Source organism: Mirounga angustirostris, unplaced genomic scaffold (assembly GCF_029215605.1).
Source record: "Mirounga angustirostris isolate CCGP_5_RB_7025 unplaced genomic scaffold, mMirAng1.0.hap1 SCAF_14, whole genome shotgun sequence".
NCBI classification, from domain to species: Eukaryota; Metazoa; Chordata; class Mammalia; order Carnivora; family Phocidae; genus Mirounga; species Mirounga angustirostris.
In genome coordinates, this window is record NW_026991722.1 from 63,552,449 (window position 1) to 63,568,554 (window position 16,106).

At 45.7% G+C, this 16,106-nt stretch overlaps 1 protein-coding gene across 2 annotated transcripts in view; it reads right to left on the reverse strand.

Moving 5' to 3' along the window:
- The window catches only part of UFD1 (ubiquitin recognition factor in ER associated degradation 1), a 32,723-nt gene that overhangs the window by 1,061 nt on the left and 15,556 nt on the right, over nt 1-16,106 (reverse strand). For both annotated transcript variants that reach the window (XM_045887120.3, XM_045887121.3), the window contains exons 7-11: nt 13,448-13,516; nt 12,548-12,613; nt 12,225-12,272; nt 3,937-4,025; nt 2,711-2,792 (exon numbers count right to left, since the gene is read on the reverse strand). In XM_045887120.3, the coding sequence (XP_045743076.1) occupies nt 2,711-2,792; nt 3,937-4,025; nt 12,225-12,272; nt 12,548-12,613; nt 13,448-13,516 (354 nt within the window). The remainder of the gene's footprint in view (nt 1-2,710; nt 2,793-3,936; nt 4,026-12,224; nt 12,273-12,547; nt 12,614-13,447; nt 13,517-16,106) is intronic.

Sequence of the window (16,106 nt, forward strand, 5' to 3'; positions counted from 1 at the left end):
TTTGTCCTGCTGTCCCTGTATCTGGCTTCTCTCTTCTGCACACTTTCAATCACAGCAGGCATCCTGCTGGTTTTGTCTACTTGAAGGTGTATATTGTAGGCCCTTTAAGCTGCCCTGCTTAGACTGGCCATCCTCTTGGTGCTGCGAATAGTTTCAGGGCTCCCTGTTTCCTGGATCTAGGGCTTTCTTATTTCTACTTTATGCCTTCATTTTAGTAGGGTACATCCTCCAAACGCTTCCTGAGAAAGGGTGCTTGAGGAATATCCTTTTGTGAGATCCTACATGTCTGAAAATCGCTTTTTCTACTCTCACATTTCCCTGATACGTTGACTATCGTTAGCATGCTAGGGCTGCCATAACAAAATACCACAGACTGGGCGGCTGAAACTACAGACATTTAGTTTCTCATAGTTCTGGGGAATGGAAGCCCAAGATCAGGGTGCTGACAGGGTTGGTTTCTTCTGAGGCCTCGCTCCTTGGCTTGCAGATGGTTGCCTTCTTGTGATGTGCTCGCATGGTCTTTCCTCTGTACATCCAATTTTCCTCTTCTTATAGGAAGAGTCAGACTGGATTAGGGGCCACCCTACTGGCCTCATTTTAACTTAATCACCTCTGTAAAGGCCTTACCTCCAAACACAGTCACATCCTGAGGTGCTGGGGGTTAAAGCTTCAACAAAGGATTTGGGGGAACACAATTCAGCCCATAAGAGCTGAGTACAGATTTTTTTGTGAGAGTTTCCTCTCAGAATTTTAGAGACGCTGCTCCATTATCTCCTAGCTTCCTGTGTCTTGCGCTAAGATGATGCCATTCTTAATCTGGGCATAACCTCTTTCCTCCTTCTGGAAGCTTTAGGATCTTTGCCTTGATAGGGGGCTGTTTTCATTCATGGTGCTGGATGCTCAGGGGGCCCTCTTGGCTGCAAACTCATGCCTTTCCATTTGGGGAAATTATTTCCCTGATGGTTCCTGACCCTTTGGTTTCTCTAATCTCTTTTCAGAACTCTTCAGAAAGTAGAAACTTTCTGACTCCAGTCTCCACACTGGGGTGAGCTGTCTAGGACATTCCTCAGGGCTCGCCAGACTGTCCAGAGAAAGCTCCTCCAACTGCAGTGAGCAACCCTGGCAGCCAGTGTGGGAGCCAAGGGAAGGACACCAAGGGTGACAACATTCAGGATGCAAACTGTCACTCATTCTTTTAGTTCAGTCCTGCTATCCACTCTGCTGATGGCCCCAGTCTAGGGACCTGCCATGATGCCTCTTCCAGAAGACGAGCCACCAGCTTTTTTTGGGGTCAGGCAGGCACAGCCCCAACGGGGCCGGGGAGGGGGCGGGGGCGGTGCTGTGGTTCTAAGTTCTTTGTGACACACATTCCATCTTTAGCCCCCCATTTCCAGAGGTGCCTTTCAGAGCTCTATCTAAACCACAAGCAGCTCAGGATGCAGCTTCCCACGGCCTATGCGGTCTGTTACCACTTGTCCTTCTGTTCTGGGGCTTTCAAAGTTTTGTAGCAGTTGCCTCCTCTTCTCGTCAATGTCTTTATTACCTTATTACCTTGTGCCACAGCTTTGTGGGGGTTCAGGATGGGGTGGAGCTAAGCATGTACCCTCAGTCCCATCATTAGCCATGCATTTCTTCTTGAATACTTATGGATTAAACAGCTCCAGCTATGCCTGCCAGCCTCGCGCTCCCTCTCCAGTACTCAGGTCACAAGTCAGCCTGGAGGAAGCCCCTGCTGAGGCCTCTAGGCCCAAGGCAGCAAGCCCCAGCCTGTAGCTGGCAAAGGCCTGGAAAGGCACTCAAGGAGGAATCAGAGGCTGAGGTCTCATTGGGAACCACACTTGTTCCTCTGAGCCTGGAAGTTCCCCAACCACCGCACAGGTAGAGGGGAAGAGTTCAGTGGTCAAGAGGCTGATGATGGCCCTGCAGCCAGGAGCTAGCCAGTAACTGGTCCTAGCTAGCAGTCTATCCTGAATGTGCTCACAGAACATCTGCCTTCTAGCCTACTCTAGATCCCCAAGAGACTGAGCCTTTGAGAAAAGGAACCAGGAGAGCGGTGGGTCTAAAGTGTTGGTGTTCTAGAAATACACAGCACAATGGCCATGGCTGCCAGGTGGGGTGGGTGATCTGCAGTAGGGTGTGCTGGGTTTTCTGAGCTGGTTTCCAACACTTGGAAGAAGTGCCCACAAGGTGGGAACCTACCCTTTGCCAACACCTGCCCCCACCTGCAGCCTTCCCTTCCTGTTACAGGGGAACTCCTGGGCCAGGGGAGGCCCTTCCCCCTCAGGTCTCAGTGGAGACCACTTCTAGAGGGTGGTGGCACAAAGGCAGCCATGTATTGGTCAGGAGCTTACCCCTGCACCCTGGGTGCCCTCGCCTCCACACATCTTCATGCTCAAATCTGTAAAATGCAGACAATCACAACAGCCACCGCAAGGGACTGGCTGGGCATTAAATAGTTAAGTATAAAGCACCAACATGGGGCCTGGCACTTGGGTCAGGGCTCTGTGAGCTGGTATGGTGCTGATCACCACTACCAGGTGACACCAGAGCTATGGCCTGCACACACCCCACACAGCCTCAGCAGGATAATCAGGGTACCAGGGAGAGGAGCGCCCCGGGCATGGGGGGAAATAGGACAGAAACGGCCTCATTCAGAATGGAAAGTCGTCACTAACAAAAACACTTCTCCTTACCAGTGAAATAAACTCACCTCTTCAACCTTTTTGACCAGTGGACGTGAATTTCTGATGAAAGTGATCTTACCAAGTTTAAACTCATAATTGGGAATTCCTCTGTGGAAGGAAAGAGAGGAAGAAAAATGTTAGTTGCAGGAGAAAAGCATTAAAGTTCATTCCTGGCAATCAAGAGAAAAGCAAGCAGAGCAGACAAGCGTCATCCTGGCGACTCACTCTAGGGTATACCACTGTACCCATTCTGGCCTTGGGCCAGCCCTCTGGTGTTCCCCAGCATCCTTCCTGAAGTAATCAGAAGGCAACTGGGGCAGAGGCCTGTAGACCTGGTGCCCGGCCTGAAGTGAGGGGCCACCTGGAGGCTTGGGGGGCCCTCACCATCTCTGTCCTCTAGCCTCACAGACCCTGCAAGGGCTACATTCTCACTAAACTCTTTACACTCTCAAGACTGGGTAAAAATCACACTTCCAGGGGTACCTGGCTGGCTCAGTCGGTTGGGCGTCTGCCTTTAGCTCAGGTCATGATTCCAGAGTCCTGGGATCGAGCCCCACGTCAGGATCCCTGTTCAGCGGGAAGCCTGCTTCTCCCTCTCCCCCTGCTCATGTTCTCGCTCTCAAATAAATAAATAAAATCTTAAAAAAACAAAAATAACACCACACTTCCAGCATTCTCCTTTTGCTCTAACACACACAGTAGACAGGTGACATATCTCATCCCCACCACCTCAATGACGGCCACCAGAGCAGGAACCTGCTCTGATAGTCCTTGAGCCAAACGACAAAAACACATTAAGTAAGGCAGCTCCGGCCTCCTGTTTGAGGAAAGTTGACATAATGGGACTTGATCAATTATTAGAAGTCACAAAACAGGAAAATGGAAAGATGACTAAACAGGAACCAGAAAGATCTGAAACAGGAGAGGAAGCTGATCAGGTACCACTTGGAGGCAGGCGGAGGCTGAACTGCGGGCACCGAGGGAGGCTGGACTGCAGCGGGAGGGGCTTGGTGGATGAGGCAGGGCACCAATATCCTCCCCTCTCAACCCCCACCAGGAAACATGGGCTTTGGTGGTGCTCCAGCCCACTGAGGAGAGCAGGCAGGGGCCATCCATCCACACCGCCAGGCTCCTTGGTCCAGGCTTTGTCTCTGGAGCTCGAGTGAGGTAGACCCACCCCAGGAATCTGGCACAGAGCCTCCCTGGAGGATGACAAAGCATCAGGGTGGAAGCAGAGCCAGAGCAGACCCACCTTTTAATGTCTCCAGGCTTGATTGGGGAGGGGCTGGGTTCTACACCTTTCTTCTTCCCATCCAGTCTATTCCCGGAGCCGGAGAAGGCCTGGATGAGGGAGCAGGAGAGTGCGCAAGAACTAGTGAGCACACATGTGCCCTGTGGCCAGAGACTGCTGCCAGGATGTGTGTGGGAGGTGCTGCTCAGAACCCTTAAGGACTGAAGCCCTCACTCCCCAGATGCTGGTGGACAGAAAGCCAAGAACTTTCCGCCGAGCCCCTCAGGGGACTGCTGTGAGATGAAAGGAACCTCCTGGCCCAAACAAAGCCACCCTACAAGGGCAGCCAGTAGCTAAGGATAGGTTGAAAGTTCTGCCCCAGCCTCTGCAGGGCCACCCAGCTTGCCCCCCTCCCCCCATCCCGGGGTGGGCTAAGCCTCTGTTGCAGCTGCCCCACACAGCTCAGCTCCACTTTCCAGTCCTAACTCCTCTGCTGCCAACACCCTGGACATCTCCACCTGCTTCCCAGGGAGGCTGGCGGGCCGCAGTGCTGGGAGGTCACGCTGCAACTTCCTTTTTTTTTTTTTTTTCCCGTTTATATATATATTTTTATTAACATGTTAATCCCCATACATTACATCATTAGTTTTAGATGTAGTGTTCCATGACTCATTGTTTGTGCATAACACCCAGTGCTCCATGCAGAATGTGCCCTCCTCAATACCCACCACCCCCCTCCCCTCTAGAACCCTCAGTTTGTTTTTCAGAGTCCATCATCTCTCATGGTTCGTCCACCCCTCCAATTTCCCCCGCTTCATTCTTCCCCTCCCTCTACCTTCTTCTTTTTTTTCTTAACATATATTGCATTATTTGTTTCAGAGGTACAGATCTGAGATTCAACAGTCTTGCACAATTCACAGCACTTACCAGAGCACATACCCTCCCCAGTGTCTATCACCCAGTCACCCCATCCCTCCCATCCCACCACCCACTCCAGCAACCCTCAGTTTTTTTCCTGCGAATAAAAATACCTCATATCAGTGAGGTCATATGATACATGTCTTTCTCTGATTGACTTATTTCACTCAACATAATACCCTCCAGTTCCATCCATGTCGTTGCAAATGGCAAGATCTCATTCCTTTTGATGGCTGCATAATATTCCATTGTATATATATACCACCTCTTCTTTATCCATTCATCTGTCGATGGACATCTTGGCTCTTTCCACAGTTTGGCTATTGTGGACATTGCTGCTATAAACATCGGGGTGCACGTACTCTTTCAGATCCCTACTTTTGTATCTTTGGGGTAAATACCCAGTAGTGCAATTGCTGGATCATATGGTAGCTCTATTTTCAACTTTTTGAGGAACCTCCATACTGTTTTCCAGAGTGGCTGCACCAGCTTGCATTCCCACCAACAGTATAGGAGGGTTCACCTTTCTCCGCATCCCCGCCAACATCTGTTGTTTCCTGACTTGTTAATTTTAGCCATTCTGACTGGTGTGAGGTGGTATCTCATTGAGGTTTTGATTTGGATTTCCCTGATGCCGAGGGATATTGAGCACTTTTTCATGGGTCTGTTGGCCATTTGGATGTCTTCTTTGGGAAAATGTCTGTTCATGTCTTCTGCCCATTTCTTGATTGGATTCTTTGTTCTTTGGGTATTGAGTTTGATGAGTTCTTTATAGATTTTGGATACTAGCCCTTTATCTGATATGTCATTTGCAAATATCTTCTCCCATTCTGTCGGTTGTCTTTTGGTTTTGTTGACTATTTCCTTTGCTGTGCAAAAGCTTTTTATCTTGATGAAGTCCCAATAGTTCATTTTTGCCCTTGCTTCCCTTGCCTTTGGCGATGTTTCTAGGAAGAAGTTGCTTCGGCTGAGGTCAAAGAGGTTGCTGCCTGTGTTCTCCTTTAGGATTTTGATGGACTCCTGTCTCACACTGAGGTCTTTCAACCATTTGGAGTCTATTTTTGTGTGTGGTGTAAGGAAATGGTCCAGTTTCATTCTTCTGCATGTGGCTATCCAATTTTCCCAACACCATTTGTTGAAGAGACTTTGTTCCATTGGACATTCTTTCCTGCTTTGTCGAAGATGAGTTGACCATAGAGTCGAGGGTCCATTTCTGGGCTCTCTATTCTGTTCCATTGATCTATGTGTCTGTTTTTGTGCCAGTACCATACTGTTTTGATGATGACAGCTTTGTAATAGAGCTGGAAGTCCGGAATTGTGATGCCGCCAGCTTTGCTTTTCTTTTTCAACATTCCTCTAGCTATGCGGGGTCTTTTCTGGTTCCATACAAATTTTAGGATTATTTGTTCCATTTCTTTGAAAAAAGTGGATGGTATTTTGATGGGGATTGCATTGAATGTGTAGATTGCTCTAGGTAGCATTAACATCTTCACAATATTTGTTCTTCCAATCCATGAGCATGGAACGTTTTTCCATTTCTTCGTGTCTTCCTCAATTTCTTTCATGAGTATTTTATAGTTTTCTGCATACAGATCCTTTGTCTCTTTGGATAGATTTATTCCTAGGTATCTTATGGTTTTGGGTGCAATTGTAAATGGGATCGACTCCTTCATTTCTCTTTCTTCTGTCTTGTTGTTGGTGTATAGGAATGCCACTGATTTCTGTGCATTGATTTTATATCCTGCCACTTTACTGAATTCCTGTATGAGTTCTAGCAGTTTTGGGGTGGAGTCTTTGGGGTTTTCCACATAAAGTATCATATCATCTGCAAAGAGTGAGAGTTTGACTTCTTCTTTGCTGATATGGATGCCTTTTATTTCTTTTTGTTGTCTGTGCTGTGGCTAGGACTTCCAATACTATGCTGAATAGCAGTAGTGATAGTGGACATTCCTGCCGTGTTCGTGACCTTAGGGGGAGAGCTCTCAGTTTTTCCCCATTGAGAATGATATTCACTGTAGGTTTTTCATAGATGGCTTTTATGATATTGAGGTATGTACCCTCTATGCCTATACTCCGAAGAGTTTTGATCAAGAAAGGATGCTGTACTTTGTCAAAAGCTTTTTCTGCATCTATTGAGAGGATCATATGATTCTTGTTCTTTCTTTTGTTAATGTATTGTATCACACTGATTGATTTGCGGATGTTGAACCAACCTTGCACCCCAGGGATAAATCCCACTTGGTCATGGTGAATAATCCTTTTAATGTACTGTTGGATCCTATTGGCTAGTATTTTGGTGAGAATTCTTACATCCATGTTCATCAGGGATATTGGTCTGTAATTCTCCTTTTTGATGGGGTCTTTGTCTGGTTTTGGGATCAAGGTAATGCTGGCCTCATAAAAGGAGTTTGGAAGTTTTCCTTCCATTTCTATTTTCTAGAACAGTTTCAGAAGAATAGGTATTAATTCTTCTTTAAATGTTTGGTAGACAGGCGCCTGGGTGGCTCAGTTGGTTGAGCGACTGTCTTCGGCTCAGGTCGTGATCCTGGAGTCCCTGGATCGAGTCCCGCATCGGGCTCCCTGCTCAGCGGGGGGTCTGCTTCTCCCTCTGACCCTCCCCCCTCTTGTGCTCTCTCTCTCTCATTCTCTCTCAAATAAATAAATAAAATCTTTAAAAAAAATAATAAAATAAATGTTTGGTAGAATTCCCCTGGGAAGCCATCTGGCCCTGGGCTTTTGTTTGTTGGGAGATTTTTGATGACTGCTTCAATTTCCTTAATGGTTATAGGTCTGTTCAGGTTTTCTATTTCTTCCTGGTTCAGTTTTGGTAGTTGACACATCTCTAGGAATGCATCCATTTCTTCCAGGTTATCGAATTTGCTGGCACAGAGTTGCTCATTATATGTTCTTATAATTGTTTGTATTTCTTTGGTGTTGGTTGGGATCTCTCCTCTTTCATTCATGATTTTGTTGATTTGGGTCATTTCTCTTTTCTTTTTGATAAGTCTGGCCAGGGGTTTATCAATCTTGTTAATTCTTTCAAAGAACCAGCTCCTAGTTTCATTGATCTGTTCTACTGTTCTTTTAGTTTCTACTTCATTGATTTCTGCTCTGATCTTTATTATTTCTCTTCTCCTGCTGCGTTTAGGCTTTATTTGCTGTTCTTTCTCCAGCTCCTTTAGGGGTAGGGGTAGGTTGGGTACTTGAGACCTTTCTTGTTTCTTGAGAAAGGCTTGTATTGCTATATACTTTCCTCTTAGGACTGCCTTTGCTGCATCCCAAAGATTTTGAATAGTTGTGTTTTCATTTTCATTGGTTTCCATGAATTTTTTAAATTCTTCTTTAATTTCCTGGTTGACCCATTCATTCTTCAGTAGGATGCTCTTTAGCCTCCATGTATTTGAGTTCTTTCTGACTTTTCTCTTGTGATTGAGTTTCAAAGCACTGTGGTCTAAAAATAGGCAGGGAATGATCCCAATCTTTTGGTACTGGTTGAGACCTGATTTATGACCTAGGATGTGATCAATTCTGGAGAATGTTCCATGGGCACTAGAGAAGAATGTGTATTCCGTTGCTTTGGGATCAATGTTCTGAATAGGTCTGTGAAGTCCATTTGGTCCAGTGTGTCATTTAAAGTCTTTATTTCCTTGTTGATCTTTTGCTTAGACGATCTGTCCATTTCAGTGAGGGGGGTGTTAAAGTCCCCCACTATTATTGTATTGTTGTCGATGTGTTTCTTTGCTTTTGTTATTGCCTTATATAATTGGCTGCTCCCATGTTCGGGGCATAGATATTTACAATTGTTAAATCTTCTTGTTGGATAGATCCTTTAAGTATGATATAGTGTCCTTCCTTATCTCTTATTACAGTCTTTGATTTAAAATCTAATTTGTCTGATATAAGGATTGCCACCCCATCTTTCTTTTGGTGTCCATTAGCATGGTAAATGGTTTTCCACCCCCTCACTTTCAATCTGGGGGTGTCTTTGGGTCTAAAATGAGTCTCTTGCAGACAGCATATCGATGGGTCTTGTTTTTTAATCCAGTCTGATAGCCTGTGTCTTTTGATTGGGGCATTTAGCCCATTTACATTCAGGGTAACTACTGAAAGATAGGAATTTAGTGCCACTGTATTGCCTGTAAGGTGACTGTTACCGTATATTGTCTGTGTTCCTTTCTGGTCTATGTTGCTTTTAGGCTCTCTCTTTGCTTAGAGGACCCCTTTCATGATTTCTTGTAGGGCTGGTTTTGTGTTTGCAAATTCCTTTAGTTTTTGTTTGTCCTGGAAGCTTTTTATCTCTCCTTCAATTTTCAATGACAGCCTAGCTGGATAGAGTATTCTTGGCTGCATATTTTTCTCATTTAGTGCTCTGAATAGATCCTGCCAGTCCTTTCTGGCCTGCCAGGTCTCTGTGGATAGGTCTGTTGCCAATCTAATGTTTCTACCATTGTAGGTTACATATCTCTTCTCCCAAGCTGCTTTCAGGATTTTCTCTTTGTCTCTGAGACTCATAAGTTTTACTATTAGATGTCGGGGTGTTGACCTATTTTTATTGATTTTGAGAGGGGTTCTCTGTACTTCCTGGATTTTGATGCCTGTTTCCTTCCCCAAATTAGGGAAGTTCTCTGCTATAATTTGCTCCATTATACCTTCTGCCCCTCTCGCTCTTTTTTCTTCTTCTGGGATCCCAATTATTCTAATGTTGTTTCGTCTTATGGTATCGCTTATCTCTCGAATTCTGCCCTCGTGATCCAGTAGTTATCTCTTTTTCTCAGCTTCTTTATTTTCCATCATTTGGTCTTCTATATTACTGATTCTATCTTCTGCCTCATTTATCCTAGCAGTTAGCGCCCCCATATTTGATTGCTCCTCATTAATAGCCTTTTTGATTTCTACTTGGTTAGATTTTAGTTCTTTTACTTCTCCAGAAAGGGTTTCTCTAATAACTTCCATATTTTTTCAAGCCCAGCTAGTATCTTTACAGTGATGATTCTGAACTGTAGATCCGACATGGTACTAATGTCCGTATTGAGTAGGTCCCTGGCAGTCGGTACTGCCTCTTTTTCTTTTTGTTGAGGTGATTTTTTCCGTCTTGTCATTTTGTCCAGAGGAGAATAGATTAATGAGAGAACAAAATGCTAGCAGAATAACAACGTCCCCAGAAAATATACTCTAAAGAAATCAGAAAAGACCTGAAGCAGTGGAAAAAGAAAGGGAAAGAGACAAAAAAGAAAAAGAAAAAAAAGAAAAAGATAAAGATAAAAACAAACAAAAACAAACAAAAAACAACAACAACAACAAAAACCAGAATGTGATCAAATATGATCAGGCTGGTATATAGATCAGTGCCACGCACTAGATTTGGGGTGTATTTTGGTTTGTTAGTGCCTCCCAAAATTTTAAAGAAAGAAAAACTTATATATGTACAAAAATAAGGGTTGATATGATGAAGGGATGGAATATGACTGTAAAGATGGGAATTATAAAAAATTTTATAAAAGGAATTGATAAGAAGTTGTTTGAAAAAAGAAAGAAGAGGATTTAAAAAAAAAAGGGAGAGAACGTGATGAGGCAGGGGAGTAGAAAAAACCATATACTAGAGATTTAGGGTATATTTTAATCTGTTAGAAGAAACTATCTCAAAATTTTAAAGAGAGAACAACTTATATATATATGCCAAAAATACGGGTAACTACTATGAAGGGATAGAATATGACTCTAAAAATGAAAAATAGAAATGTTTTTTAAAAAAGGGATTGATGTTGGTTGAAAAAGGGAAGAAGAAAAATTCAAAAAAAAGAAAAAAAGAAAAAAGACAGTTAAAAAAAAAATTTAACTTTGAAAGACTAAGGAATCACGGTAAAAAAGCCATGAATTCTATGTGCAGTATTCCCCTAGCGCTGGAGTTCTGCTGTTCTCATTTATCGGTAAACTCGGTTTTGGCTGGCTGTTCTTGCTGATCTTCTGGGGGAGGGGCCTGTTGCCGTGGTTTCCAAATGTCTTTGCCGGAGGCAGAATTGCCCCGCCCTTGCCCGGTCCAGGCTAAGTAATCTGCTCGGGTTTGCTCTCGGGAGCTTTTGTTCCCTGCGAGCTTTCCGTACAGCTTTGGAGGCGGAGAGTGAAAACGGCGGCCTCGCAATCTCTGCCCTGGAGGAGCCGAGAACTCGGGGCCCCGCTCCTCAGTGAGCACCCAGAGAAAAGCCGTCAGTCACTCCCGTCTCCCCGGTCTCCAGCCGCACTCCGTGCTCACCCGGCCTGTGACCGTGCGTTTCTATCTCTGGCACCTGACCCTAGGTGGAGTCTCCAAACCCAGCAGATCCCTGCGGTGCACTCCCGCACCTCTCCTCCCGGGGCAAAGAAGGTGAGTCTCCCCGGATCTGCCGCTTGTTGGGTCCCTGCTGGAGGAGCAGTGGCCCGACTGTGCCCTGAATCACGGTTTATGGCAACCCCTGAGCTGAGAGCCCGCGCCTCGGCTCCATCTCTGCAGCCGGCTTCCCCGCTCCAATACCTGGGAGCTCTGCCGCACTCAGGCACCCCTGGTCTTTCTGTGACCCCGAGGGTCCTGAGACCCCACTGTCCCGGAGGGTTCCACCCCCCGCTTAGCCACCAGAGTGACGTCCCTCAGCGGAGCAGACTTTTAAAAGTTCCGATTTTGTGCTCTGCGGCTCTATCACTTGCCAGAAGCTGCCAATGGAGGCCCCTCCCCCGCCGTCTATCCTCCCGAATATCGCCTCGGATTCACTTCTCTGCACGTCCTACCTTCCAGAAAGTGGTCGCTTTTCTGATGAGAGAGTTGTTGCTATTTTTTTCTTCGATCTCCTGTTGAGTTTGTAGGTGTTCAGAATGCTTTGATCCCTATCCAGCTGAATTCCTGAGAGGAGACGAAATCCAGGTCTCCTACTCCTCCGCCATCTTGCTCCGCTCCCCCCAATGTATTTTAAACTGGACACTTCCTGTGTCTAAAGTGCTTTTTGAAAGATTTTTATGGTTCTTGTATTCTTAAGAAGGCACAGCTCCTTAGCCAGTTTCCAGAGGTTCCCAGCATAGCAGGCAGCTGCTTCCCAAATTCAGCTCTGCTCCCCTCCTCCGCAACTTCCTTTCAAAGAGTCACGTTCTCGGATAAAGCAAATGTGGTCACATCTGGTAAATCTAAGAGAAGGGTACACGCATGTCCTATTTTAACTTTTTGGTAGGTTAGAAATTTTGAAAAAAAGAAGAAAAATTGAATTGAATTGTTTGCAGGATTCCAGGAGAAAGTGGATGTAAAGGACCATGTAACTGAGAAAAGTGCCAGATACATGCGTGCACAAAAACCGCAGGCCCAATCCCTGCAGAGGCCCCCAGATGGCACGGCGGGAGCACAGAAAGTAAAACTGTGGCCTGGTACTCACACGGAAGCCCAGGTCTCCAGCATAGCCGCTGTGGTCAGCTTCGCCCTCCTGATGGGGACAGAAAAACGGGTGATGAGCCTCTCAGCAGGGACACCCCAGCTTTTCTCTTAGGCCTCTCATTGCTACTGCTTTCCCTGCGCCCCCAACAGCTGGGACACACTGTGCCCCCGGGAGCAAGGCACGTGGCAGTGTCAGCATCAGCAGAGGCCAATCTCAACGTGTCCTCTGCCATGACACATACAGGACACCCTCCCACAGAAGCCCCGTTACTGAAGAGGGCAAACAGCATGGGGCTGCGGAGGGATGCTGGACAAACAACTTACGGCGGACTCCTCATGCTGGACTTGTCTTTCAGGCTCCTTATAGCCCAGGGGGGCATCGAAGTCCACCTGTGGTTCCAAGAGGAACAGTACAATTTTGGGATGTACTTAGACTTCCTTAGCTTTTCTGTTTTGACTTGAGACAACCGTAGGTTCATATGTGGTTGCAAAAAATGCAACAGAAAGCTGCTCCTGTATACTTGGCCCAGTTTTCCCAATGGTAACATTTTATAAAATTACAGAGTATCACCATCAGGATAGCAACAGTGGCACCACCCCGCCCTCCTATTCAGATTTCCCAGTTAAGTTCTCACAATTTTATCATGAGTATAGGTCAATGTCTCCACCCCCACAGTCGAGATACTGGACTGTTCCAACCTCAAAGGGACCCCTTAAGTTGTCCTGTTATAACCACACCTGCCTCTTCTGGCCTTCTCCTAACTCCTGGTGACCACTATCCTGTCTTCCACTAAAAGCTCGCCGATTTCAAGAATGTAGTAACAAATGGAACCAGACAGAATATAACCTTTTGGGATTGGCCCCTCTTGCTCAGCAGCATTCCCTGGAGACCCACCAGGCTGCGGTGGGTACCAGTAGTTGCTTCCTACAAAGGAGCTGAATAAGCTTCCTTAGCTTTCCAGAATATCCACGCTGTGGCCTGTCTGCAATGCTGGTGAGTGCAGCCACCTCAGAATCGGCTACAACTAACTGTGCCACCTCTCGGCCGGAGATGGGTCACCAGGTCAGCAGCCTCCTCACGGCGTTCTGGCATCACCTTCCTCCTTTCTCACCCACACAGTCCTAGGGGCTGCATGACACCCTGGTGGGGCAATGGCTTGCAGGGGTCATCAACTGCCCCTCTCCCCCCGGCCCAAGCGCACTGTAAGCAGCAGAGGTACTCACGTTCATGTCACACTCAATGATGGACACGGCCTTATCAGGCTTCGTCTCCATCACCCGTAGTTCATAGATCTGTGGGAAAACCACAAACATCAGCTGCATGGTTTCGTGGCAGCATCGGGGGCTGTCACCACTCATGTGACTGTGGCTCCCCACCTAGCTCCTGCAGACATACTGTTCACCCCCAGGACACCGTCCCCCAGCCGCACCTCTTGCTGTGACAAGGGGGCTGCCTTTTGCGGGTTTCGGCTGCTTTGATGCCTGCCCAGCACTCAACAGAGGCTGTTCCCTATAAGCGGTTCAAATCAGACAGGGTAGTTATACATCAAATTGCAAAAGACACAACCTTTATCCCAGGAAGTTCACTTCTAGGAATTTATTCTAAGTAAATAATTAGCTAAACACCCGAAGAGAAAATTCTGAGAAGGCTCTCTCCAACATTGCTAATAATAGTGCGTGCTCAAAATATCCACTGATAGATTGGTTAAACGAGTGATATTTGTCCACATATAAAGAAATTACAATCACCAGGGGAATACTATGCAGCCAACAGGAAAATAAGTTAAAAAGTCAGTTATACTGCTGTGTTCCAAGATGATCTCAAGTATGTAACAAACAGAAAAGTCCAGAAGGATAAGAGCTAAAAGTGGCGGAATCTGCTTTTTCCTGCACTGTTTTTGGTTCTTTTTACCTAGGGTATGTCTTGCTTTTGTAAAGAATAGTCCAGAGAGTCCCACCATGAAAAAAAGCCTAAACATTAGTAAAGTGAGAGGGCTTCGTGTGCCCAGGCTGCTTTCTAAAGTTTTCTCATAGCAGCAAGGCATGCATGCCACTGTGTGGATGTAACCCAGTTTCTCCACTCAACATCCAGGCTGGCTCCACTAGTTTTGCCATCCCGTCTACACCACCACCCACACTGCCATGATATCTGTCAATGCTGGGGCCACATGTTCTCATTTTGTTGCAGTCGTGCTTTCAAACTGCAGGTCACAACTGATTAGTGGGCCATAAAACCAACTGTGTCATAACCAGAGCTGGGAAAGAAAAATCACGGAAGGAGCACAACAGAAATACTAGACTATGTTGCATGTGGTAACAAGAAATACTTCTGTGACTTTTTTTTAGTTTTTTGTATTGTCACACTGCATCTAAAACAGTAATTTTAAACTGTCTTTAAACACTCAACATGTACGTAGAATTCCCAGTTATTTTTACTGATTGAACATTTTCCCGGATTGCAAATAGAGAACACTTTCATTCTGAACAACTCTTTATTTCTTATTTTTTTAAAAGATTTTATTTCTTTATTTGACAGAGACACAGCGAGAGAGGGAACACAAGCAGGGGGAATGGGAGAGGGAGAAGCAGGCTTCCCGTGGAGCAGGGAGCCCAATGCGGGGCTCGATCCCAGGACCCTGAGACCATGACCTGAGCTGAAGGCAGACGCTTAACGACTGAGCCACCCAGGCGCCCCGTGAACAACTCTTTAGACTTCTTCTTTTCCAATATTTGAGATGTCCTCGTTTCAGGCTTACATGTTAAATACTATTACCGCTTTATGTGGCGATGTTTACCAATATTTACTTCGTATTTGCTAGTTTATTTGTTCACTGTTCCTTCTGGCATGCTGGTCTTTCCTTCTAGGATACTGCTTACTCCTGAAGCACATGCTTTTAAAGTTCCATTCGGTAAATAAACTCTGATTTTGCTAATCTGAAAGTATTTTGATTGCATTCTCTAAAGATGAAGATGACTTTGGTGACAGTTCCTGTCATCCTTTGAAGATACACTCGATCCTTGAACAACACAGGTTTGAACTGCACTGGTCCACTTACATGGGGAGTTTTCACAGTCTATTTTCTCTCGCTTGTTGACTCTTAGTAACATTTTCTTTTCTCCAGCTTACTCTACTGCAACAGCCCAGTTTATGACACACATAACATCACTATGTGTGTTCATCAGCTGTTCCTGTTCGTGGTAAGGCTCCCGGTCAACAGTAGACAATAGTGAAGTTTTGGAGAGTGAGACGTTATACACGGAGTTTTCACTGTGCAGGGCTGGGTGACCCTAACCCCATATTCTGCAAGGGTCAACTGTTTTCTGCTATTTGGGGCTGTAATGGCTGCCGTCCCTTTCTAAGTACCTGCTCTCTGCTTACCTCTCGGTATCTGGTATTTGCTGTCTGCAACTCACCCTGTGTGATATACCCTATACTCCCTGTAACTGTGGGCTGAAGGCCAGCTCTAAAACAATTTCACTTACTGTCTCTTCACAATATCACCACTCCTCTGCTCTCTCCTGCTGGCATTTTCACCGAGCATGTGTGATTTTCTCAGGATCCCCAATACCCTAGTCTCCCCTGTGCTCATGAACTTGATTCTCTGTGTAGATTTCTAAAGTACTTCTCCAAATTTAGCTTTCATTTCATGAATTCTTTGTCAGCTGTTATTTAAATCTTTGACTGTTTTTCAGATCTTCCTAGTTATTTTTGGTAGTCTTTTGCTGACTGCTAAATTTTATGATTCCATTTTAAAAATGTTTTTGAATATTTTATACATAATTACTTTATATTTGTATCTGAAAATGCCAATACTGGGGCCCCTGGGTGGCTCAGTTGGTTAAGCATCTGCCTTCGGTTCAGGTCATGATCTCAGGGTCCTGG